Source organism: Tachypleus tridentatus, chromosome 7 (genome assembly GCF_004210375.1).
Source record: "Tachypleus tridentatus isolate NWPU-2018 chromosome 7, ASM421037v1, whole genome shotgun sequence".
NCBI lineage: Eukaryota > Metazoa > Arthropoda > Merostomata > Xiphosura > Limulidae > Tachypleus > Tachypleus tridentatus.
This window is the reverse complement of record NC_134831.1, coordinates 49,920,748-49,945,843: the sequence shown is the minus strand read 5'-3', so window position 1 is coordinate 49,945,843 and position 25,096 is coordinate 49,920,748. Positions and strand designations below refer to the sequence as shown.

Sequence of the window (25,096 nt, the reverse complement as noted above, 5' to 3'; positions counted from 1 at the left end):
ATCTCTATTACAAAAAACACAGATAAGATCCTATTAAGAGTAGTTCAGATCATGGTTTAGCCAAAAGGAAAATTTAAGTAATATACTCCAGTGACTCACCGTGTCTAAACTGAGAATGATGAAAATTAAAATAATTTTTAAGAAACTGTACACGCTGAAGCAGTATGAGACATAGTATGGTCTCATAATACATATTTCCTTCACCTTTCCTTTCAGACTAACCCGGCCATTCCTAAAACCTGGTCAAGAGGGTGGGTTAATTAATGTTGTGACCTCCTGGTACGTACTTTGTCTTTGAATATCTATCAGGACAGATTATAAAAACACCAAAAATGAATATGTGGTCAACTTCTTGGTCTACAAGCTCACATGTGTTAAACTTTAATCTGGCTGCTGAGCCAAATACTTACTACTTATGGACTGCAGTTGACGCAGGGATCTTTAGTTCTTGAATTTCAGCTGTGACATCTCTGCTATACCATTTGACAAGGGGTGGCAAGGTGAAGCGTGCGTCGAAACTCCGTCACACTAAACATGCTCGCACTTTCAACCGTAGGTGCGTTATAATGTCACGGTCAATCCCACTTTTCGATGGTAAAAGAGTAACCCAAAGTTGACGGTAAGTGGTGATGACTAGCTAGCTGCCTTCCCTCTAGTTTTATATTACTAAATTATCTCTTGACTAAAGCTATCAGACGCCTCAGTAAAACTGCAACCGTCTCTTTTTCAGCCATATTTTTTATTCAGCTCAGAAACAGTAAAAGTATTAAAATGTTGCACATTCTCTGTACCTTCGATTCTACTTCGATATCTGCTCTACTCTCGATTAACTTTTGGCGAAACTAAAGAAACAAAGAAACCGCACGTAACACAATTGAATCGAAGGTACAGAGAAAGTGCAACATTTTAATACTTTTACTGTTTCTGATCTGAATAAAAAATAAGGCTGAAAAAGAGACGGTTGAAGTTTTACTGAGATGTCTGATAGCTTTAGTTAAGAGATAATTAATAATTATTCTTAATGCAGTGACACATAGTGTATGATCTAGTAGACAAAACTGATGTGCACAACATATATTTGAATAAAGTATTGACTATTTAACAGAAGTTAAAACAGATAAATAAAAAACTCAATTCCAAATAGAGTTATATGACACGTTTATACTTTTTTATTATGGCTATGATATAATGTTCTTGCATCGTGATAAGACAAGGCAATGTGTCTACATGTCAAATGTCCAGGAATATGAATTTCTAACAAAGCGTATTTAGAATTGCATCCGTTAGTAAAAGGCAGCGACATGTTTAAAAGGTATTGCAAAGTCCGGGAAATATCGCCTTATAATGCACGCTTGATAACAGTAGGGCGACATTTCTGTGTATGGTGCTTCCTGGAGAAGAGCTGTTTTAATAGAAGAGCACTTCCTTTTTAGGATCATTATTGGAGCTAGCTTTCCTATCCTGTGTACCGACAGTATAATTGGATATCACACCTCCTGGCTTTCCGACGGCTTGCAATGTAGTGATTGCAACAAATGTGAGAAGTAGAGACGCGGAAAGACAAGGGGTGGGAAGAGGGGAGGCAGAAAATGGGTTATTTAGTGGTAAGGGTTATTGGATCTTCCTCTAGTTTAGTTGCTGACATCATTTATCTCAATCGTCTTGTCGTCAGATCGCTGAAACTCACTGAACAATTGTATTGTTCTACACGGCTTTTGAATCGTTACTTATGATACATTTCGATGTAACTACCACATGAAATAAGGTCAGTATACTACACAAAAATAAAGATCTTTCCGTAAGAGAAAGTTGCGAGAAATAGAAAATCTGCTGCCTAACATTATACTAATTAATATTCAAATACTGTAATAACTAAGAGAGAAACTGGCATCGATTGAAAAATATACATTTTGAGATATAAAAACAATTTTCTAGGATCATAACTTAGTGTAGTTCTTAACTAATCACTCAGTCGCTGCAATGTCTAGAACAGTTACCCAAACGCACATAAAGGTTACACTCCACTATTTTGTCCCTATTATAAATAGTTTGACGAAGTTGGTTGACGAAGATCCAAATAGGTGCATGTTTAATGCACAAATAATAAAAAGAAAGGGCAGGTGTGACAGTTGTGTAGCACGTTGCATGAAAAATAAAATATGGATATTCTAATGTGTGAGTAATTTAAATATATGGTGTCTTGAACAGTTACTTTATGACCTTACAAATCGTACAATATGCAGAATTGTTGTTATATGCATTTGATGGAATGCTATGAATAAAATATGAAAGCTAATAATTTTCTCTTCGAACAATGTGTAAAATATGTTTATCCTTTTGAAAATAACATAGCTGTTTCTGTTAGTAAATAAGTCAAATAACCAACTTTATTTAATATTGTTCTTAGTGGAGAAAGTGTGTGTTTTTAGAGAAAAGCCTATCTGCGGAGCCGATCGAGGGGAATCGAACCCGTTATTTTAGTACTGTAAATCAGTGGACTTACCGCTGTACTAGCGGGGAGCTGAAAACAGAGCTTTGAATTACGCCTACAAGGAAGTGAAAGCAACTCTTTGAAATGGCAAGCCAGTAATAAACCTAATTATTTGCTCGTGCTTAATAGATCTGTATTAATCATTTTACAAGATCTAATCTCGTTTGTTTGTTAGCTTTTTATATAAATATAAACACACATATTATTTTTGTAAGAAAAGTTTAGTAGTTTTTATCAAGAATTGGAAAGTTTAAGGTTCGAGTCTCCAATATACTGCTGAACTCTTGGCGAATTTTCAGTTAGTTGTGCGTGTTATAAATTACATGGCAGTTAACCATGCTATTCGGTATACAGAATAGTCTACAAACAATGACTATTGCAAACTGATTATTTTTTCTTGGTTCGCAATTCAAAATAAGATATTACTAAACCTGAATATTTGAACCTTAACCTGGTCGTTTGGCACATGTGTTACATTAGATGCCATTCAGGTTGAAACCATACCAAATATCTGCTTTTAAGAATAATTGTTATTTCCGTAGATATATGTGTATATACGTATGGTTTGCCTACTTTACATTGGTTAAGCTAATCCTCCTTAAGAGTAATTGTTGCCTTTAATGGTGATAATTTCCAAATACGTGATCTTTCGTTTTGTATAAATCAAAGTATCAAATTATATCTTACTCACTTTTTGCGAAATATAGTTACTCTTCTCCAAGAATAGTTATAATACCAAAATATGTTGTTGCAAAGATATTTTTTTTTGGTTTTATAGATAATTTGGTTTAAAAAGGAATTCGAAGTTCAGACAACTTAAGGACAAGGAAGATGTTTTATATTGTCGACAAAATTTCTACAAGTTAGTTTATCTAATGTTCGCGTGTGTTTTCTTATAACAAAGCCACATCTGGATATCTGCAGTGTACACCGAGGGGAATCGAACCCTTGATGTTAGCGTTGTAAATCGGTAGACTTACCGCTGTTCCAGCAGTGTTCAGCTAATGTTTATGGTAGGTCTAATATTGTGATAAATGCCTATACAACCACATTATTTACTTGCTAATTTGCTCGCTGTACAAAAGAGTAAGGGGTACAATTTAATGTTAATACACTTAAAACCGTCATTATGTGCCATCAAGTTTGGTTAAGATGTGTTGACTACACATCCACAATATGATAACACATTACTTGTAAGATTCAAGAATTTATGAACAATCTGAAGAGATAACATCAGATGATACGACTCATAATGAAAATGGAAAAAAAGGATAATGGATATGACTTTATACAAGAATCATTAACACCGATCTATTTGCATAGCCCATTTTGTCACTGAATACTATATAATAAACTTAAAGAATATCAAAATGATAAGATATGAACCTTGTATAGAAGTCAGGAAAACCTGAATACTACTCTCTAACACATTCTAGTGTTTTGGTAATTCAACTTTAATTAAATGAATAGCACAACAGGGTTCCATCAAGAACACACAGGATCAATTTCTGGTCACTCCAACACAGAAACAGTACTTTTCAGGACTTTTTTCGAAAACGTAACAGCTTAGCAGAAATTACAGAATAGACAAAAACTTTGCCATTACAGGTAATAAATTAAATATTTGTGAAATGTACAATTATATCTTTTATTCTCAATTTTGTAATAATGAAGTTTCATCACCCACTGAGAGGGTTCAAATACTAACATATAAAATGCAAACTATGTCCAAATGTATACCTGATACATCTAATTCCTTCAAAACCTTGTATCAACTCTGTTTGTGACATGACTTGCTAATTTCAATATTTTAAATTGCTTAATATATCGAACTCAAACCTCTGTAATATTAATCGTTTTATGTTCTTTTTCTCTGTTATGTTTTGATCATTTTTTTACGATTCCCATGGCTTTCTTACACTGGTGTAGAATGTAATATACGTATAATAATGTAGCAATCTCACATTTTGTTATTGTAATTCTTCCCGTAATTATGTGTGTGTGTTTTTAAACAGCAAAGCTACATCGGCCTATCTGTTGAGTCCACCAGGGGAATCGAACCGCTGATTTTAGCTTTGTAAGCTTATAGACTTACCACTGTACTAGCGGGGGACTTTCCCGTAAATTTTGTCTCTGTGTTTGTGATTTTCTTTAAAAGTTTTGTTTGACGTTTTGTATTCTTTGTAATGTTTTATTGTTTCCGTATACATGACCTCAGTAACTCAACGGTATGTTTGCTAGAAATCGGGTTTCGATACTCGTGGTAGGCAGAGTACAGATAGCCCATTATGTTGCTTTACGCTTATTTCCAAACCAAACACCTCTATATTCATTTCATTAATATCTTTTTAAAGGTAGTCATGATACTTAAATATTTTTACTTATTTGTTAATTGCGCATTTAGTTTTATTCAAAATACTAAAACTGTAAATTTCTCTGTCGTTCATATATTGTGACTGTATTTCGTTTTCAGAATACACATGTATTTCACTGCAATACAAGTTCATAAAGAAATATCTAACTATTTTTAAAACGATTATTTACGAAAAGTAAAGTACTGTTATTGTTAATCGGTAACTAAGTTAATAATAAAAAAAAACACAGAACACAAGAAATGGCCCCAGTGGAACAATGGTATATCTACAAACTTACGACACTAAAACCGGGTTTTTATACAAATAGCTCTTTGTGCAGCTTTATATTAAACTACAAACAAACATACAAAGGCAAAAAACAAACAAAACAAAACACAATTTGTTGTATAGTGTTTTATAATAATTTTCATTCCACAGTTAAATTCTACATTCTTTCCCATAGGATCATATACTTCTGTGATCTGATATTACCACTCTTATCATACCTATTAACTAATATACGTTAGGCTGACAGCTAGATTGATTTGGTTTGTTTTAAATATTGTGCAAAGCTACACGAGGGCTATCTGCGCTAGCCTTCCCTAATTTTGCAGTGTAAGGCTAGAGAGAAGGCAGCTAGTCATCACCACCCACCGCCAACTCTTCGGATACTCTTTTACCAACAAATGGTGGGATTGACCGTCATATTATAACCTCCCCATGGCTGAAAGGGCGAGCATGTTTGGTGTAACGAGGATTCGAACCCGCGACCCTCGGCTGATAAGTAGTAGTTATTCTTGTTTTTAAAGAAGTATATAACACGTTCGAATGTCGTCAACCCAATCATTACAATATATTTTTATGCCTATGATTTTTTTAGTTTTAAAGTTTTTTGATTTATATTATTTTATTTGTTATTGGAAAGCAGTTTCCAGGATACAGTTGCTCTACTCAAGGTTGAAATGCTATCATTTTCATGTGCTAAGATTCCTTATTTATGTGTCAACAACTGATTGAAACAGTTTTTAATATCTTTAAGGTAAGTGAACGTGAGTGTATATATTTTCCTGGAATATTTAATATGCTTTTATGAATAAATAAAATGTATCTGTTGCAAGCAGAATAAATTTTTAATGATTAAATAGTTTTTAAAATAAAATAATTGAAACGATAAACAATCTTTTTAGGTGTATAATGTATTTTTAAGCGTAGAATATTCAAAGCTTTCAATACTATCATGTTGGTGAAAGTACTTAAAAGACATTCAAAACTGCTGTAATCTTAACTAAAGGCACAGCGCATGCACAGAAGGAGCGCGCGTTTATTGACAAAGTAGCGATTATACAAAGTTACACAGGCTTTACTGGAGATACTTAAAGGGTCGCTGACAGCGTAATAGGCTGGGCTGTGTCATTGAGTCCCTTAGTAGAAATTAGTAATATCATTGTATTGACAGTCTTACTATATTTCTATGGAACTGAAGTTAAAGCCTGGCTATTTTTATTTTTATATGATCTTCCCTGTTTGAAGCTCCGTATCTGAAAGTATGACTGTATATAATTTATAAGAACAAAATATATTCTAAAGTTCTACTTTCTAGCAATCGCGTCTTGTTTCGCGAAGTTTTGCAGGTTCGTTTTGTTAAATCTAAGTTTACTAAATAAAATTTACAAAATCCAGGTAGAAGCCATTTAAACACATTATTTCTCTTCGTTAGATCTGTTGACTCAAAATCTTATACACTAGTCACATTGTATTAGTAATTAATATTATTCTGTCGAAAATCAGATTCACGTTTTTGAGACAGGATTCGTAAACACGTTGTTCTACTTAAAAGGTAGTCGATTGAGAATCAGGTCGAGCTTTTCATTTGGGTTTCGAGCTGTGAAAAACGACATCATTTATCTGAACCAACGTGTCCACTAAGGTTATTGGTGTTTAGAGAATTCGAACAAGATGACCGATTATGAAAAAGATAAATTCAATACTGAAATGAACAGCTATCCAGTAAACGGAGGATCCCTTCAATCTACAGACAAATCTTCGGGTATGAATACTGTTGTTCCTGTCAAATCTCTAGATGATGATTTACCAGAGAGAGGTCACTGGGTTGGAAAACTTGACTTTCTTATGTCTTGTGTGGGGTACGCCATTGGCCTAGGAAATGTTTGGAGATTTCCATACTTGTGTTACAAGAACGGTGGAGGTATGTACTTTGTGTTTTATATTTATTTTACCAATTTTAGTGTCAACTATTAGCTTTAAAGTTTAATGTTTTGCGAATTTTCCTAGCTATGGTGTTGATAAAAGGACAAATACAAATCTTAACCATTCAGTTATTATAATTTGTAACATTTTTTTTGTGATGTGTTACACATTCACAGTAAATGCACGATATGAAAACCATTCGTTACAACAGTAACATAAGTAATAAGACTGATAGTGATAAAGTATAAGTTCTGTATTTCAACATAATGAACAGTATCCATCTGCAGCTCACAAATTTAAACGCATAGTTTGCCTCCATATTAATGAAGTTAAGATATTTTATCTACAAAAAAGTTGTAAGGAGTTAAGTCTATTAATTGTCCAAGGTTTGATCAATTATTAAAGATAATCAAAATTGTAATAAGAAACGAATATCATATTAATTTATCCGCAAATAAAGCCATGAAAAAATGGGAACTTGTTTACTGTACATTAAGAAAAATAAGGCATAAACCTCCATCAAAAGTTTCCATATCATGCTTCTTAGAAGTCAGACTGACTGTTTGTTTCAGAGCAAATCACACATTTCGCTATCATTTGCGACTACCACTGAGAAATTAACTCCACTACTTTACGTTGTAAGTTAATATTAGTAAACTTACCGCTGTTCCACCATGGAATTGGAATGTTTACTATAACAAATCATGATGAAGGACTATTAAAAACTAGCCTCTTTTTTAAACTGTTTGGCACACTTTATTCAAGAAATTAAATGATGTCATTCAGCTGTTTTTATGTCGGCTCATACGTACAAGAACAAGAAAAACTAATCCTATTTGTTTCTTTTGAAATATAATTTGAAAAATGAGCTTTAAAAGTGAAGATGCAATTCATTCTTAAAGTAGTGGTAAGGTCGCTTTATTTGGACAGTATCGAATCCATTATTTCCTTTTTTAAGATAAACTCATTTAAAATATAAAATGATTGGTGTTTTCTCTATCTATGACAATATACTTGAGAGACAAATTGTAGTATAGTTAATTAAATAAAATAAAAACTTTTATCAACAGCTGTCGTAAGATTTCATCCTGTTTCGAAATGTGATTCTAAAAAGCAAAACACACAAAAAAATGTAGAAAATATTCCCAAAATGTTAAACAAATCAACTGCTACACTAAATTATACTGGTTAGGACAAAATAAGAAAGGATATATTCAATAAAAGTTATGTTACAAATACGAGCTGCTCGCAGCAGAAGATTTGGAACCTGTTGGTTAATAAACTTAGTTATATCAAATTTTCATTCATCTTGTAACAACTTATGATATATCGTACTGTATATTCCTTGAATCAATTTCTCTAGATAAAACATGCTATTTTCAGGAGTTCAGAAATTCATTATTCTTCCGAATAATTTGGAAAAATGATAAAAATGACTCCCTTGTTTTGGAAATATGTACTATACGTTTCAACTATGAAACTTTTATAAAATAAAAATATGCATCCTAGGAATAAAGTAATGAATTACATAATTAAGATTATAAAACAAGAACAAAATAAAAAAGAAATTATCATAGTGAACCCATAATGGTTTAATTATGTGGTAAATATTTAATACTTGACTAATACCACTTTACATCACTTAAGTAAACTGTAATAGTTGGTTAGATAGCTATCTTCTGTTATTTTAAACGTGAGGTCATCTGTACTTCCCTTTCTATGACAGAACGGACATGAATGGGGCACAGAATTCGTGCCATAAATTAAAACATCCATATGTTTTTATTAGATGACTGTGCTTCCCTTCATACGCTGTATGACAGGGAGTCTTCTCGATAACAGCGAGGATGTGTGTGTGAGGGGAAAGCAAATGATACTAATAATTAACATCAATTTTCTCGTGTCTTTCCCCTCGTAGAAGAAAGAAAACGGTCCTAAAAACTGGTTGTAACAGGGATAGTGAAGGGAAGCTGTATGAACATGGGTGTATGAAATAACTTTACTCAGCAAAATTGCTTCAGACTACTATGTATGTGTAGGCATAACCCAAGTCAGTTTAAAAAAAAACTTCAAGTTATGACAGGCTGAAATTGATCTTTTCTCTTGTGTAGAAAATATATACATTTCATTCTCAGACTTTCAACTTAATCTGGAAAACATCTGATTTATTCAGTTTGTCTTTATTTTTTTCTATAACATAAAAATTGGTTTTGATAGCATATCTGTTAATATGATTTTCAGGATTATTAATTTTAATACTATCAAAAACTAAATAAATTATAAAGAATAGCCAAGGAGTAAAAAAAGAAAAAACTTACGATCAAAGTTTGAACAAACTTTTGATTGACTTTAAATGAGGACAACTGATATCATAATTTGTGAGATATATTAACACATAAGATGTCAATGAAAGCTATTTATAATAAATATAACACAGAAAGAAACAAAGAAGACACTTCTCCTTCCTTTTTACTATTAGATATTGAGATATGCTACAAAAACTTGTCAGTAGACACTTCGATGTGCAAATACTTTGGAAATACAACATCATTATTAAAATATACAAAACAATACTGAGAAAAATTAGCTATCTGTTCTTAGGTGAATTCGTACTACACACTATTTATTTTCACACCACCGGAGTGGTAAGTTTACACATTATTTTATAATATATCTTGTGGATTTTTGTACGTGTAAACTTCAGTTTTCGAATATCACAAAACTAACACGCAATCAGAACCATTTATCCTTTGAGTATCAATAGCTTGAAGCTTACTTCTAAAAGCTGTGCAAAATCTAAACTCTTTCAACTAGTTTCTTCTTCATTTTCTAAAACAAATGGACAAAGAATTGAATTTCTGCACTGTAATAAAATCAATTTTTAATCTTCAAAACAATTTAATTCTATATAGCATCAGACAAAGCAAATTTGTATTTTTAATTATATTTCAAACAGTTAAATTTGTTGACCTACCCATGCATAAACTTTATAAATTTTGCCAACTTAAGGTATTGTTTTACATTGTCTTAATGAAGCCTTTGAAGTTGAAATCACAGCTAGGTCGAATGTTGTTAAAAGACAAGCTTCTTTCGTCAAGCAAGTTCATTTCTCGCAAGGCCCGGCATGGCCAGGTGGTTAAGGTACTCGACTCGTAACGTGAGGGTTGCGGGTTTGAATCCTCGTCACACCAAACATGCTCGCCCTTTCAGCCGTAGGGACGTTATAATGTGACGTTCAATCTCACTATTCGTTGGCAAAAGAGTAGTCCAATAGTTGATGGTAGGTGGTGATGACCAGAGGGAAGGCAGCTAGCCGTCCCTAACTTAGCAGTCTTAAAACACAAATTGTTAGCTATATTACGAAATTATTTTCCCGAGTTTAATCAATACGTTGTGACAAACTTACAGTTACGATAGCACTATCTTATTAACGCTGAGACTATTGATAAAATCTTAATGTATCGTTTCATCAGATATAGAAATGCAAGTAAAGTAAAAAAATTACCATGTAGATAGTTAAGACATGAACTCGAATCAAAACTCATCTTTACTTCGCTGAGTTTTAAATGAGTGTAAAATCCAACATTTATTGTAGTATTAAAATACCGTGGTATAATATGTGTTTAATATTGCTGCCAAATTCCACACACAAAATAGTTTTTATGCATTTAAGTTCTAATTAGTGTTCTTGGTTTAGAATACAACAATTCAATTTTTTTTTGTCTACTCGTTGTCATCACTACATACCATTGTACGAAATTTTGTAATTTCTGTGGGTTGTTTTATAATTGAAAGACACCAATGTTCCTAAACACTCTTTATGTATTAGTGTATAACAATTTCCTAAGTGTGGTTGAGCACAGAAGCCTGAAATTACGTATTTTTATACAACCCTACTTGACCTAAAACACTACACAATAACCTACTGAATGTGTATTTCTATATCCTGATCTATTGTTTCACAGTGAGTGTCCGTCAGTACATTTTAATGTGTGGTTACATATTCAGTGTTTAGCAGTATGTTGTTACATACATAAGTACACAATCACCTATACTGTTAAACACTAAGAAATTTTCAATACACAGTAAGACTCTTATCAGATTCCATTCTATTGTTAAAACTGTATGTTTGTTAGTGCACATTAAGTCAGTGTTGAACAAATATCAGTTAGCGATCACTACGCAGTGTAGAAGTTTTAAAAATTTTAGAAACTTGATAACTTTATTATCACTAATTACAACATATGGGGGCTTATCAATAATTTTATTAATGTAAGAAAAGAGGGATCAGGATTGCCCCACTGATAGTTATGCCTTGACAGTGAATGCGACGTTTCATGATTCACGTGCCATAGGAGTAAAGACAAATTCCACAATTTGGGACTTTTGGTGACCCATAATAGTAATGGCCAAATCCTACTACTCGGTCAGTTAAGAGTAACCAGAGCTGACAGTGAATATTCATGAATAGATACTTTTTTTTTTTACTTTTAGTGGATAACTAGTATTAATTATTATTGATCGGTTAGCACCCTTATTTTTTTCCAGTTATTAGTAAACTAATAAAAGTAAATTGTTATATACAGATCTGCGTAAGAAGTTACGCATAGTGGTTATTGAAAGGGATAAAACTAAAAATGTTGTAGGGAGAACCACGAGGAAGATAACTGCATATATGTGTATACTATAACCATAACATTTTAAGTCAAAACAAAACACATTAAAATTAAACAATACGCGCTGCATTTTTTAAAAGATTTTACAAGCTCAAAAGTCAAAAAACACATTAAAATTAAACAAAATTCGCTGCATTTTAATGTGTTTAGTTTTGGATTAAAACTTATGGTTATAATATAGTCAATCAGAGGTTGAGATTTGCTGTTTTTAACACAGTTCTTCCTCATGATTTTGTTTACTTATTTAATTTAATTTAAATGTAATTATTTAATTTCACTAATATGTATGTGTGTGTGTGTGGTATATATATATATATATATACTATTGTCGATAAAACGTTTCGGGCAATGCTCTTGTTCAGGTATAACTAAATAAACAGTAAATCCGTAAACGAAACATCCAATAATTTCAGCTCATTAGGCTACGTAAACCGTGTAGTGAATTCGATGATTTCAATGCCTCTGAATAGAATCATTCTTCCTTGATTGTAATTACCCCAAAAACATTCTGAAAACAAAAACACACAAATCTGTACATCAAGAACCCAACTCCTCTTCATCTCTCACGCAAACTCTAAACTCTAACTCTCCTGTACCAGGTTGTTTCTTATCCTCACATACCACACTTATAAGAAATAAGTGAAAGACATTATTCTAAATAATTTTCACTTTTTAAAGAAATCTAAAAATACTAAACATATGTTTCCAACACCACTCCCATAACTTCCTACTGTCATAATACCAATATTGGAAACTACGTAATACACAGTAGCCTTAAAACACCCATTTCAATAGACACATTTTATTGTAGGTAGCTATCCTTGTAATAGAAGGCGCTGTAACATGTGTGCTTACTCAAGAACATTCATGCATGGCTCTAAATCGAGTTTTTAAATTAAAGATCAATATAACTGCACATCAAAATGTGTGATATATTCTATTGTTTACTTATGCTATGCAAAATTATACATAGGATAAACTAGTGGATTATTAGCAAAATGTACCCGAGAACATCTTAGAGACATAATAAATTGTAACGCAGATAAACTAGTGACTCGATACTTCACTTTGCAGACGTTTTCAAAACATTTGTTTTGAAGGAGGCCACTACAAACAAACAAAAACGTAAATTACAAGAAAAAAATAATTTTGGACCTGGGACCTTTCCATCCCAATGGGCTAAATGAACTGTTTAGTTTCTTGTAATGTTTCTCGCTTTAGTTTTACCCACACTTAAGTGGTTTCACACAGTGAATTATGTATCTATCTATTCATTTGTTAAAACGATAATACATATATAATAACATATGTGTGTACGTGCGCACGCACTCGTGTGTTTGTATGCGTGTTTATATCAGTATTTATGCATGCGTGTGTATATATATATATAAGAAGTTACGTATATAAAAATATATATGTATGTACAACTTTCTATTGTTTGAAGTGTTTGAAAACATTGTATACGTTCATTTGTTACATTGCCATGCGACTTTCGATTTAGAATGTTTTCGTTTATGAATTTACTGACTTACTGTTTAATTAATGATATGTGAAGAAGAGCATTGCTACTGTATCGACAACAGTATATATAAATAAATATATATATACCTCTGAAGTTAACTTCTAGGTGGTTTAACCTACAGATCTGTCTGAGAAAAAGAAGTAGTATTTTACTATCAATATTTCTTGTGCTAAGTTTTTGATGATTAAAGATTAGGGTATAATATTTGAATATTGATTTAAGTTGAATGGAACAAACAACTTTTAATTGATATAAGGTTTTGGTCATTCAAGACTTTATTGATAATACTGATTGGAAATACAGAGATGTATTGACTGATTATCACCTTTTCTCATCAGCATGTATTAGTAATTCTTATTATGTTTGGCTAGCAAATTTTATTATTAGATATTGTAGCTTGTTTTTACAGGTTTTTTTGGTTTGCACTATGGGTACTTGATTTCTATATATGAATTTCTTTAGAGAATTGAGGTCATACTTTTCTTGTGACGCATTATTATTTTATTAAACGGTCTGTGCAGCTATTGCACATTTTTTACATTAGATTATAATGTCAAAATTTACGAGACAAAAAAAGGTACAGTTTAATCAAAATATTTTACACAAGAGGAAACTTGCCTTGAGACAGTATAAATATTTGGTAAGTAACAATTTATTTTTCGACTGGTTGATATTTTTTTAATAGAAGATTTATATTTTTATGTTTTCTAGGAGAAACTATCATGTCCCAAACCGGCTTTAGACAGTGACTGGTAGTAGGATTTAGGAAGTTGTAGTTTCTAGTATCCAGATCTTAATCCCTTATTGAATTTTTAGGTTGTTTTCTAGCTTTGTGTTTATTGTTTTTATTGTGTTTGAAAATCGAAATATTTTCAGTGCTTTTGGTTGCTATGGCCCAAATATTTTCACTTTAAAATGATATCATTTGTTTAGTTAGTTAGTTAGTTATCACCATTAGATTCCATCAAGGAACATAGGGCCGCAATCGCTTGCGCATTCTTCAACAGGTATTTAAGAGAGTAGGTTGTTAACTCACTGCACCGAGTCGTTCCTAATTTAGTAGTGTAAGACTAGAGGGAAAGCAGCTAGTCATCACCACCGACCGCCAACTCTTGGGCTACTCCAACGAATAGTGGGATTGATCGTCACATTATACGCCCCCACGGCTGGGAGGGCGAGCATGGTTGGCGCGACGCGGGTGCGAACCCGTGACCCTCGGATTACGAGTCGCACGCCTTACGCGTTAGGCTATGCCAGGCCCGATATCATTTGTACTTTTGTATAAATAGTGTAATTTTATATTATTTTGTTACAATTGTGCTGGCGTGATAATTTATCTTTTCAAAGTGTTTCAATCAATCAGGGATCGCATCCAATGTTGAGCATCCTGGTATAAATCCAAATTGATTTTATTAGATTCGGATTTTTTTGTTGTATTACTTCATCTATTATTCTTTTCCATAACTTTATTCTTAACTTATCAGTTTCATCTCTCAGTAATTTCCATATGTTTGGATGTCGCTCTTTTTCTGGTAAATAGGTATAATAGTTTTGTTTTTTTTTCGTACACACGACATTCTTTTATTTGTCAATATGAGATTAAATAAACTATTAGCTATTTTACACCTTCATAACTCTATACCCTCTATGTCTCGATTGGGATTCCGTCTAAAACAAACATTTCCTGCATAAAGTCTCTCAGTTCTTCTATTATTTCCGTTTTAGAGATTTATTGCACAAATCCCAATTTTTTGTTTTCCTAAGTTCACGGCTAGTTTTTACATTTCTCATTGAGTAATGGGCTGTTGCTTTCACCCCATTTTTTCTCTTCTAATCTACAAAATTTACCAGTTGTTTATTTATATCCTTGATTATTTCAATGTTAATAAGGTTCTCTGTCATGCAATTTTTAGCTTTTGCTAGTTTGTAGATCGTCTTCTGTCCTTTTCTATTTTCCAGTTTTTCATAGATATCCATTGGCATTTGAGCCTTTTCCCAAATAACAATTTACCGTTTTCTTCAATTCCTTATATGCCACAAGATCTTTGGTACTTTCCGACTTTTGCCATTTTGTTTTATGTACTTTTCGTTTTATTCGAACATTTTAGAAACTGCTATTCCACTAACACATTTTCGTATCACTTTTCTTGACTGTTCTGGTATTTCTTTGACCCTATCTGGTATAATTAATTTTACTTTGTTCCACATTTTGTTTACTTCGATCTCGTTAAGCTTGACAACACCCTTCTTTCGAAGTATTCCTTTTCTTCTGGTCTGTTAACTTTCACCACATAATCACGGGTTGTGGTTTTGTTTTTTCTTTTTCTTCTCTTACTTATATTTATATTTATCACTAGCATTTTGTGTTGTTTTTGAGACTCTCTCTAGGTTTTGATCTTACCGAGTTGCATTCGTTTTATTTCGTATCTGTTAACTAGTACTTTGTCAGTTTGACTGCTAAAGCCTCCACTTTTGTGAGTTATGATATGTTTTGTGTTCAACGTGAAAAATATGTTCACATTTGAAAGGTCACGTGACATTCTTATGTTCGTTGGGTACATTAATCATCCAATCTTCATATCCTCCATGTATATTTCAAATCCTATTATTGGAATAGAAATGGTGATCGTAATTGTTGTTGTCGTCTTTTGTGCAACTATGTTATACTCTGTACATATGCTTGTATCTGAGATGAAATGTAAGATGTATTAATTTTTATAGCAGAATATTTCATTTACGTCTATTTATATCCGAGCATTTTTAAATTGTCCTTTAGTGGCTCAATGATAAGTTTGAAGGCTTCCAACTTCAAAACCGCGTTTTTTGAAGCCTATTATGATAGCCTATTATGCACTTTTGTAATTAACAACAAACAAACATAAAAACATTATATTAGCAAGCTCGTTAAAGTTGGAGTAATTTCAACTCTTTAGGTGGTGCATAAGGACTAACTCATGTTTCGCACATGTGGAGTGTGCAAGTGACGGCGGTGTCAGTTGCCATAGAAACTACGCTAGTTCCTGAACAGTGTCGCATCGTATTGCAAATAAATTTTTTAAATATCTGATGGTAGGTAAATATTTGTAATATCAAAGGCGTACTTTTCTTTGTATATGTGAGCCTGTTTGTGTATATTTCATTATAAAGGAAATGTGTTATACATATACAGTGGAGCGCCATTAAGCCGCAGACCAGTAAAATGCAAAATCGCTTAAGCCGCTGTAGCAAGTCTTGTGAGCGAAGATTATCGCGGCTCACCGCTAATTTAAGAACGTGTAAAACGCGGCTTACGAATTTAATCCTGGCTTTATAACTTCAAGGGGATATTTAAAAAGTATTTGCTTTAATTTAGGAAATAAATAAAATATATTACAATAGAAATCGACCGTTAATCTACCTTATCCGCTCTCTATGTCAGCTGTATGGAGGCTGCCGTTGTTACCGAATCACACCTCTCCATACATTAAAGTTAATCCGCGGTAAATCCGTAAAAAAAGTGATCAATAATTAAAGTATTATTTTTAATTCGATAATCCGATATAATGATCACGCAATGGCCCGGATGAGGCTCCTCGGCGGAGCTGTTGGCGACTTCGGCTTTTCAGTCACAAAGGTTTAAGCCGCGGTTAAGCAGGTTGACCCCCCAAATACCGCGGCTTAACGGCGCTCTACTGTATATATATATATATATATATATATGCAAGACTAATAGAGAATTTTGGCTTGGAGAACTAAGATGTGATATATTTGGAAAAAACAGCAATGATTAGCTTACATTACACTGAGATATACAACACATAATATGTTTAGTGTTTTTTAATGCAAACTAAAGAATATTTACAGTTTGTTCCGAACTCGAGTATTAGTAATGTATGATTCTCACCGAGAGAGGGATAAACAGTTGTTATTGAGTCTACACAATGTCATGTTTACAGTGGTGTTGGTGAACAGTTATTTTGCAGTTAAGAAAGATAAGGTATTCGTTGATTATGATACTCAGTCTTTATGAGGTAAAATGGTGAAATACTTTGTTGTTTGTTTGAAAGAAGTTTATTTCAGGTACTTTTTGTTTAAAAATATGCTAGTTCTGTATAATTGAACAATTTCCAAACTTTGGCTTTATCTCGATTTCATTTATAAACAAAGTAACTTTTTTCACAAACTTCGTGTTAATTTACGTGTAATGTTATAATACAGTTTCAAAATGGAATACACGAATAATTCAGTTGCTTGTGTATAAGGCAGGTATATGACAACAGTGGAAGTATTAAAGTGCATGTAATATAGTTGAACTTGCTAAGTTCTGACTGTTGGCATGATCTGGTTTAGTCAGAGGTTTGGTTAAGATAACTGACAGTGTATATGAAATATGCGTATGACATATTTGTTATTGCTTAGAGTAAATTATGTAATGCAAATTCCTCATGAAATTATACGTCACATCTTTTTCTACAAATATTCAGAAAGCAGTCTGATTATTGCGCATTTAATATAACATTTATAACTGAATTTCCGACCTACCACAGGTTTAGTTGACTTGGTGTTTTCAATTTTAATTAATTAATGGAGTCATGTATCTTGCGAATTGCCTGATGGTTTATTGTGTTGATATGTAGACTGTGGTGAACAACACAATAAACTGGAAAACTTCAGCCTAGTGTACTGGAAATCTACATTATCCACGTGAAGTAACTTTGCAAATAACAACCAATTACATGCCATTCAAATGCTCTCATTATCAAATGATTATGAAGAGTTGTGTGCCCACCAAGGTCAATATGAGTAATTATGTGACAAGTTACTAACCTTAAGAGAAGGAATGTTAAAAGAATGACCAATACAATGAAGGGAAGAGCCCAGTTATAAACATTATTTTATTGAGTTATAAATATTATACATTTCTTGAATTTCATTTTAACTATTATTATGGTAATAGTTTCAACACTTCAGTATATTAATATTTAATTTTTTATAGTGATTTATTTATTTTATGTGTTATATTGTTTTTGTTTGAATTTATGTTGTTTAAATTTTGTTTTATGAGCTTTTAATTTTGTTTACAGTTTAGCGTATATTTAGCCAGCTGCTGTGCTTTTAGAAATCGAATATAGATTTGAGTAATTTTTTTACATTAAATTACGACTTTGAGTTTAATGTATTTTGACGAATTGCATTATTTTGAGTTCACTTTGATTTATCTTGAATTACGTTAATTTTTAAATTTTACCATAGATTGGTAATATTTTGTACTCTGTTGTATGATTTAGAACTGAGTAATGTCCATTTAATTTTATTTTGGTGTGAATCGTGAGATCGAAACCCAGTTATAACATGATCACCCTTTTAACCACGGTTTGTTATAATGTCATAGTCAATCACACTGTTGTTTTAAACTATACAGAATGTTTACTTTGCTTATGTAAAAATTAAATAATTCTAATTAAGGCCATATTCATATGAACATATTGTTGTTTTTTTTCGATCTTGTGTTTTATAACATAATGCGTTTCAACGTAAAAAAGTTGTAGAGAAAGTTTCACAATGAAACAAAAATACTATTTGTTCCCCTTATTTTGAATTGAAAAAGGTATTAAAAGCTTAACATCAAACATCTTAATACATTTCTAACAAAAGGTGAGACGAGAACTTAAGCTAACATCTGGTTGTGTCATATTTGATTGATATAAGTAAAAAGCTGTGACTTTAGCAACTGGGAAATGTAAGCATTCCTCTAACATGGGATCTTAGTTTTATTTAGTGACTGGTAAGCAAGTTGACATGTATGAGCAGCTTAACAAAAACTCGGATATTTCTAAAAAAAAACAATATTGTATCTTGTTACATCAAAATCACAGTTTTGTCAAGTATACGTGCATTATTAACTTTATACGTTTTAATAAAGGTAACATAAATTTTCTCTTAAAATATTTCGATACAAAAGAAGTATTATCCGAAGAGTTACGATCACACACTTGTAATTTTATAGCATTGTGGAAAATTGTAACATAAACATGCGAAATTCTAGAGTTTCTGAATATTCTGAGGAATTTATAAATATAGCGTACTGCTACTGGTGAGAATAAGGCCTGCAACTTATAAGAGCCATAGAGTTATATGGTTGATGTTATTTCCTCACATTTACAAAGCATATACGATCATACGATTTTTCTTTAAAAAGTTGAAGTATATATAGTTTTGTATTAATTTTGTGTAGTATGAAGGTATATACCGGCCTACTTACGTTCTGTCCACGATATGTATCCAGGTGGTTAGGGTAATCTACTTGCAACATTAGGGTCGCGAATTCGACTCCCCGTCCCACTTAACATGTTTGTCCTTTCAGCCGTGGATAAGTTATAATGTGACGGTAAATCTCACTATTCGTTAGTAAAAGAGTAGCCCAAGAATTGGCGGTGGGTGGTGACGACTAACTGCTCCCTTCAGTCTTTTACTGCTAAATTAGGGACGCAGATAGTCCTAGTGTATATTTGCGCGAACTTCAAAACAAAACGTGAGGAACTAAACCTAGGTTTTTAGCACTACAAATCCGTAAACATATTGCTGACCCACGATGGGATTTTTTTTAATTGCTACTTTACATTAATTCGGTTGAAACTCTTATTCCTTGCATTATGAGAATATGAACCATGCAGAGAGATATTAATCTTGGTTTACCCCATAATTTCATTCTCTATAACGCACGTACGCAAACATAATTTTTGTTTTTTCTGTTAAATCCGTAGAAATGTCACATAGCAAGTGATAAGCTTTCTTAGGGCTGTGGAATTTATCACAGGTCCAGTCATATGCTACTTCGAAACGTGGTCAGTTGTATACAGCTATGGTTTTTGGCTATGTTCACATCAAGTACAAAAACCATGCGTATGTAGAGAAAGAATATCTTTGAGTAAACATCCACTAAACATGATTGGACCAAATATAGATTAACAGTTTTGCTGATGGGATTTTGAAGTGGTCTTGTTTTTTTTTAATTTGTAACCAATGAAATCCTATTTGTCCCAGTTAGCTTATTTTGCACTAGCCAATTAGTGAGGTTCAATCCAACCGAATTTTATGTCTGGTTATCCTTTTTGTTTGGCTTCAAATTTTGTTTATTTAAGCTCAGATATGGCTGTAAATAATCGTCGTGTTTTTATTTTTCATTTTTTCGTGTTTGACAATGTAACGGTATTATTGTTGCGCATATGTATTTCCTCTTTCGTTTGCTCTGTATTAAATGTTTATCCGCCTACACTTGCTTGCTAAATCGAAGGTCGTCCTGGTGTTTTGGAGATTAAAATTACTTGCTGGTTAAAATAACCTTATAAAAATTGCTACTCTAGCTGTTAGGATGGCATATGAGGTACTGTTTTAAATCTCATGTTACAATCACATAATAACATAATTTAATTGGCACTTGAATAATACATTAAGCTTTCTTAATCGTTGGTGTTTTAATACTTAAATAATTGAATAGTGTCTTGTCTTTGTGGAACGTACTTTTTCTTGAATAAGTCTACACCTCTTCAGTCAAACATTTGTTTGAAGGACAAATACATATACACTATTTATTTTATAACGGAGGCTCAAAGTCACTTAATGGTATATGATATAACAAGGTAGTTTAGCTTAAAGTTACCTTCAGGTGTTTCGAAGCTTAGTAACCTTTGGATGAACGAATTTTCCATAGCTTTTGACATGTTTTATAAATTTATATATTATTTTGACTGATTTACAATTTGTTTTGTTATCAAGATTCCACATGTGTAGAAATATACAATCATTCCTCACATCATCTTTATGGTTTGCGAGACTTATGTATCAAGTTTCTCCAATATAATCTCTTGTCAAGCATGTGATAGAGTTTATAAGACCATACTAAAACGAAGGTTAATCGGTAAACACGTAACGAAATTTAGTCAGTTGTGTTCAAGTATTAGCGTTGTCAACATCTCCCACTGAAACCTCCTGTGTTACATTGGGTAAAACATGGCAAAGGATAAAACGTTGACAAAGTTTGAACGTGGCAGAATTGTCGAGCTGCAAAAGCAAGGTCTCTCTCAATGTGCCATTGCTGGTGAGATTGGGCGTAGTATGACTGCTGTTGCAAATTTCCTAAAGGACCCTGAGGGATACGGAAAGAGAATTTCAAGTGGTCAGCCCAAGAAAACTTCGCCGGCGTTGAGCAGGAGGATTCGAAGGTTGTCCGGTAAGACACCAGCTGATCGTTGAACCAGATTAAGGCCCTTACGGATGCAAAATGCAGCTCAAGAACAATAAGACGGCATTTACTAAGGGAAAGGCTTTAAAAACCGTAAACGTCTTCAAAGGCCACATCTCCTTCCACACCACGAAACAGCTCGGTTAAACTTTGGTGAGAAGCACCAAACATGGGACGTAGAAAAGTGGACAAAGGTTCTGTTCTCTGATGAGAAAAAAATTAACCTGGATGGTCCAGATGGCTTCCAGTATTATTAGCACGATAAGGATATCCCACCGGAGACATTTTCTACATGACACAGTGGAGGAGGTTCCATCATGATCTGGGGTGCTTTTTCGTTCCATGGAACAATGGAGCTTCAGGTTATACAGGGGGGTCAAACAGCAGCTGGCTACATTGGCATGCTGGAGAGAGCATCCTTATTGACTGAAGGCCCTCGCTTATGTGGAAATGACCGGATCTTTCAGCATGACAATGCTGCAATCCATAATGCTCGCAGAACAAAGGACTTTTTCTTGGCGAATAACGTGATTCTTTTGGACCCTCAGAGTGTTCGCCTGAACTGAACCCCATTGAAAATGTTTGGGTGTGGGTGGCAAGAGAAGTCTATAGAAATGGACGTCAATTCCAAACAGTGCATAATCTTTGTAAAGCCATCTTCACCACTTGGAATAACATTCCAGCCAGCCTTCTGCAAACGCTTATATCGACCATGCCAAAGCAAATGTTTGAAGTTATTCGCAATGAGGGCCGTGCAACTTACTACTGAGACCTCTTGTTGGGCATTTCCTACCCTGTTTATGACCTCTTTTTGGTATGGTTTTAAACTTTTGACATGCTAGTATTTAAGCTAATTTCACAGTGTTCACATTTTCCCTATTAAACGCTAAAAAGTTTTTTATTTTTATTTTCCCTTTTCTTATTTTCATTTTTCGAAGCTCTACTCAAATAAGTGGTTGAGTCTAACAACGCAAAGTGCATATTTTTCTGTACTCGTATGTTCATTGGCCATAAGCTTTTGGCCAGCCTGACGTTAATGTAGCCTTTCGCTATATGCAGAATGAAAAACGGTATTGAAAAGTGGGTTATTCAGTGGCAATGAAAAATTGTTTGAATTTCTTTTCAGCTGTAAGTCATGCTTTAAATACCCATACCAGCCGTTCTGAGATACAGTGCTTTCGTTGTTATGTTCTTACATATATCACATGGTCATGAAATTGTTCCATAATCAATAGATCTTCAAGACAGATACAGATATAACAACGTGAGCGTTATAGGAAAAAATTACAAACATTAAATAAAAAATATCAAATGTCGCCTTCAGCTGTTAGTATAACTCATCACCATGATATAAAAAACTTTATAATATATTGGTATTAAATATTCAATGGATTGTATGTGCTTAGTCGGCTGCAGTGGACGACATTTTGGTCCATGTCATGGAAACTTTAGCATAGAAACTAAAACGTCGTCCACCGCAGAACTTCAGGCAGGTCCTTCCATAAATATTCAGAACTATATATCGATACCTTAAAATACATATAACAAGTCCACTTTATCCTGATGGCGCACTAGAACATCACAAGTCAAAATGCATAATTCTGTTTTGTCACCGCATTTTAAAATACAGTTAGTCGAGCAACTGTTGTATAAAGGTTTTAAACTGAAATATAAAATTTCGTATAAAATTGTATGTGACAATTCTTGTTTTGTATCTTACAGAAGGTCGGAAATATTGAATAAAATAATGATGTTCATGCCTTTTGATGTTACTTATGATCAGCAGTTCGTTTCTATTTTGTTACGTGATTATTGTGAATTTATTAATTAAATAGTTTACATATTAATAAGTTGATAAACGCTTGATGAACAGTTTTTTAAATAAATTATTTATATATTTATATTTTATGATTGAGTAAAAACGGGATATGAGTTGTTTTGCTTTAAACATTGGCTAGATACCCTATCTTTCAAATACTAAATACCTGGCAGTCCAAAAACTTGAATATTAATGAGCTACAACAACAACATTAATAATAATGATAATTAATAATAATTATAACAATGACAACAATATTAATAAATGATAATGGTAATAATAATAATTTCAAAAAATATATTACGTACTGTGTCGTGTCTATTATTATTTCAAATATCGTTTCAAATAGCTTGTAGCAAACACACAATATCGACTGTTATTCACAACAACGATTTAGCTTTGAAATCTGAGGAGTTGTAGTATGCATTGTTCTTACAATTGGCCTTCTTTGAGCTATGATATATTTGAAGACATTAAATGACTTGAATGTTTATTTTTCCGGAACAAAAGTCTTATTGCGATCGTTTCATCATCACATTAGTTTCGTAATTTACTAATAATCACTCTCGAAGTCAAGAGATCGTAACTTATCAATCTTATAATTTCTGGAATGCCGGATAGTTATTATTTGAAAGATCGTATCCATATGCTGGGTATCTATCCACTGCATATGTTATTTACCATAACATAAATAAGTTTAAATATTAAAATCATATGGCGAGCACAAGAAACGTGAGTGGATAAGTCTAATATAGAATTAATGATGCTGCTTATTTAGAAATGTAACCATCTTTTAAATGCCTTCCTATTTGTACTTGTGTTTATAAAGATAATAATCTAAACACGTTTGGTATGTGGTCGTCTGTACTATATCTTAGAATGCACTATTCGTTTATATAAATAATATTTTACACTTATTATTTCCTAACTAAGTTAAGTTCGTAGCATACCTTACAAAGTTTAGTAATCTCAGACAGATTAGTAGTCAACTTTAAAAAATGTTTATATTTTGAACGAATATTCAATGAACCTAATCAAGTAACTTAATAATGTATTAGACAGAATTGTTTTAAGGGTCTTGCTGTTTTTCTCCATAACAATTCAGAATTTAAAAAAAATAAAACTCGCATATTATGTTAAAATACCAACCAACACAAAACTGTAGGCTGTTGATTAATTACAAAGCCAGTATGTTTATTTGTTTGTTTGTTTTTGAATTTCGCACAAAGCTACTCGAGAGCTACCTGTGCTAGCCGTCCCTAATTTAGCAGTGTAAGACTAGAGGGAAGGCAGCTAGTCATCACCACCCACCGCCAACTCTTGGGCTACTCTTTTACCAACGAATAGTGGGTTTGATCGTCACATTATAATGCTCCCATGGCATGTTTGGCGCGACGAGGATGCGAACCCGCGCCCCTCAGATTATGAGTCGCACGCCTTAACACGCTTGGCCATGCCGGGCCGACAGTATGTTTATACCGTGAAATATTTGTAACAAACTTGCTTTGTTATTGTGGTGCTACTTAGCATCACAAGTCAGCAGATTCATAAAGTGAAAAACAAAACCAAAGAAGAAACGAATAACAACACATTTAGTAAACGTTTCGGAATTATACACATTCAGTCTCTAGTAGAATCCTATAGTAGATACGAAATTATACTTACAAATAATAGCTGAATGTTGAATATAAACTTAAGTACTGCCATAAACATTTGAAAACTCACACGGGAGACATATTGCTGAAACTAATAAGTGAAATTAACAAAGTTATTTATATAGCTAATTATAAAGAATTAAAACGAAC

The 25,096-nt window shown here is 32.8% G+C and overlaps 1 protein-coding gene across 5 annotated transcripts in view; it reads left to right on the top strand.

The window, feature by feature from the left end:
• The first annotated feature begins 241 nt into the window (after positions 1-241).
• The window catches only part of LOC143255623 (sodium- and chloride-dependent GABA transporter 1-like), an 83,532-nt gene continuing 58,677 nt past the window's right edge, over positions 242-25,096 (top strand). The window contains exons 1-3 of one of the 5 annotated variants that reach the window (XM_076511561.1): positions 242-279; positions 5,774-5,884; positions 6,634-7,051. In XM_076511561.1, coding sequence (XP_076367676.1) covers positions 6,802-7,051 — 250 coding nt within the window. In that variant the 5' untranslated portion in view covers positions 242-279; positions 5,774-5,884; positions 6,634-6,801. Of the gene's footprint in view, positions 280-1,365; positions 5,885-5,976; positions 7,052-25,096 lie in introns of those variants that run through there. The other 4 variants (XM_076511563.1, XM_076511562.1, XM_076511564.1 and 1 more) reach the window with 4 other exon arrangements.